At 41.5% G+C, this 2,248-nt stretch overlaps 1 protein-coding gene across 1 annotated transcript; it reads left to right on the forward strand.

Annotated features, from left to right (window-relative positions):
• The first annotated feature begins 487 nt into the window (after window positions 1–487).
• On the forward strand, window positions 488–1,973 carry LOC124360203 (lipoamide acyltransferase component of branched-chain alpha-keto acid dehydrogenase complex, mitochondrial). Its single transcript, XM_046813607.1, has one exon. The coding sequence runs from the start codon at window positions 523–525 to the stop codon at window positions 1,831–1,833; it is 1,311 nt and encodes a 436-aa protein (XP_046669563.1). The 5' UTR covers window positions 488–522; the 3' UTR covers window positions 1,834–1,973.
• Window positions 1,974–2,248: the final 275 nt, after the last annotated feature.

The following is a 2,248-nucleotide window of genomic DNA, read 5'->3' on the forward strand; positions in this document are numbered from 1 at the left end:
AGTTAGTAGGAACTTTATGATGATGTTCAAGTCATTGTTTAATTTAAGTATTATGTTACTTGCAATATTTATTATTAACTTATATTATTAAATAAAAAGATTTTTTGTCATGAAGAACGAATGACTTTAATTATTAAATATTAAAATGGAAATATCTCTAATATAATAAGTTTTGTTATAAATAATGAATAAGTAAGTTGAATTTCATAATCGAGTTTCCAATTTTCTTACTTTATTTTGGAAGTGCTTAAATTAATAAAAGAAATTTATTAATGCGTTCATACAAATGGCAGTAACTATGCCGGATCAATTACGCTAATCAGTCAAAAACGCTACCATAGTTTCAAAAATAATTGGAGAATTACTGAAAAACGACAACACGATAACCTGTTATCAACGCTGACAAGAGCTAGGGTCGCTCTTATCGATGCCTCCTCAACTGACATTGTGGCGTCACAGTGATAAACAGAATCTGAAAACAAACTGTAACCACGTGAGGCAGTCGTAGCCAGCCGGGCGAGCATGGCGGCTGTGTGTGCGTTGCTGCGTTCCACAGGTCTTCACCTAACGGGAGTGAGAAGTGTACACCTGTGCGCCTCCGTCAACAAGCTAGTGCAGTTCAACCTGTCCGACATAGGGGAGGGTATCCGCGAGGTGACCGTCAAGAGTTGGTTCGTCAAAGAGAACGATGTGGTGGCTCAGTTCGACGAGATCTGCGAGGTCGAGAGCGACAAAGCGACGGTGAGTATAACCAGCCGGTACGACGGTAAGATCACCAGACTGTACCACGGTGTGGGCGACAAGGCGTTGGTGGGCAAACCGCTCCTGGACATCGACGTGGAGGACGAGGCGGGTGACGGTGATGGTTCCGGTTCCAGTGATAGTGACAAGCCCGCTGAACCCGCTCCCCTTGACAGTCCACCCCAGGAAACACGTGCACGAGAAGATCCGGATGAACAGTTCTCAGAAAAGAACTGGAACAAGTCCTTGGCGACCCCTGCGGTCAGACGGATCGCGATGGAGAACAAAATTAAAATCAGCGATGTGAAAGGAACAGGTAAAAGTGGAAGGGTGATGAAAGAGGACATTTTAGCATTCCTGGAGAGATCAAAAGGTGGAGGTACAGGGCCACCGGTTACGACTAGGTCGCCGCTAACGACTGTGCAGAAAGTTATGACCAGAACAATGACTGAATCGTTAAAAATCCCTCAATTTGTGTTTTCTGACCAAGTGGACGTGTCTAGACTAGTCAAACTGAGGTCGGAAGCAAAGGAAGCGGCTAGTAAAAGAGATATAAAACTCAGTTATTTACCATTTTTTCTAAAAGCGTTTTCTAAAGGTCTTTCAGAATATCCCATTTTGAACTCGAGTTTTGATTTAGAGCGGGAGGAAATCGTCTACAAGAAATCTCATAACATCGGCATCGCCGTGGATTCTCCCGCTGGACTGATCGTCCCTAACATCAAAGACGTCCAAAAATTATCTGTTATCGAAATTGCCAAAGAATTAAATCGTCTGCAGCTCCTCGCAGCCAAGATGAAGCTCTCCCCCTCGGACATGACTGGTGGCACCTTTTCCGTGTCCAACATCGGCGCCATCGCTAGCACTACTTCCGCCCCTCTGATCCTGCCGCCCGAGGTCTGTATCGTGGCCCTTGGTCGTATCCAGACCCTCCCAAGGTTCGACTCGGCCGGGAACGTGTTCCCTGCACACATCATCTCCTTGAGCTGGTCAGCCGATCATCGCATCATAGATGGGGCCTCGGTAGCTCGGTGCTTCCGAGTGTTCCAACACTACGTGGAGAATCCTGCGGCTCTTCTTTTGGACCTCTAACTTAAAAAAGGACAGTGGAAATTGCATAAATGTGATATCGGGTTTATCATGTGTTTTGTAAGTAGTTTACTAAATTACGTTTATTCTTATCGCAACATTGTTTAAAATTTTTTATATTTTTAAATAGATATATATATATATACAGTTTGCATTTAACTATTATTTTTAGCCATCCTTAGTTGAATACATTTAAATTTATTTTAATAATACAGTTAAACTACACTGCAGAACTTTATATTAATCCGGGAAAATTAATACTTTGCATTAACTGGAATTGATTGATTTTTGATTATCGAATATAAGAATGCGCTGATATTAAGGAGCTTAAACCCTGTTTAACGGATATATTTTATTGTTTAACTTTTATCTATATTGATATAAAAATATAAAAACAAAAACCTTTTTAAAAATTGTT

Source organism: Homalodisca vitripennis, chromosome 4 (assembly GCF_021130785.1).
Source record: "Homalodisca vitripennis isolate AUS2020 chromosome 4, UT_GWSS_2.1, whole genome shotgun sequence".
NCBI lineage: Eukaryota > Metazoa > Arthropoda > Insecta > Hemiptera > Cicadellidae > Homalodisca > Homalodisca vitripennis.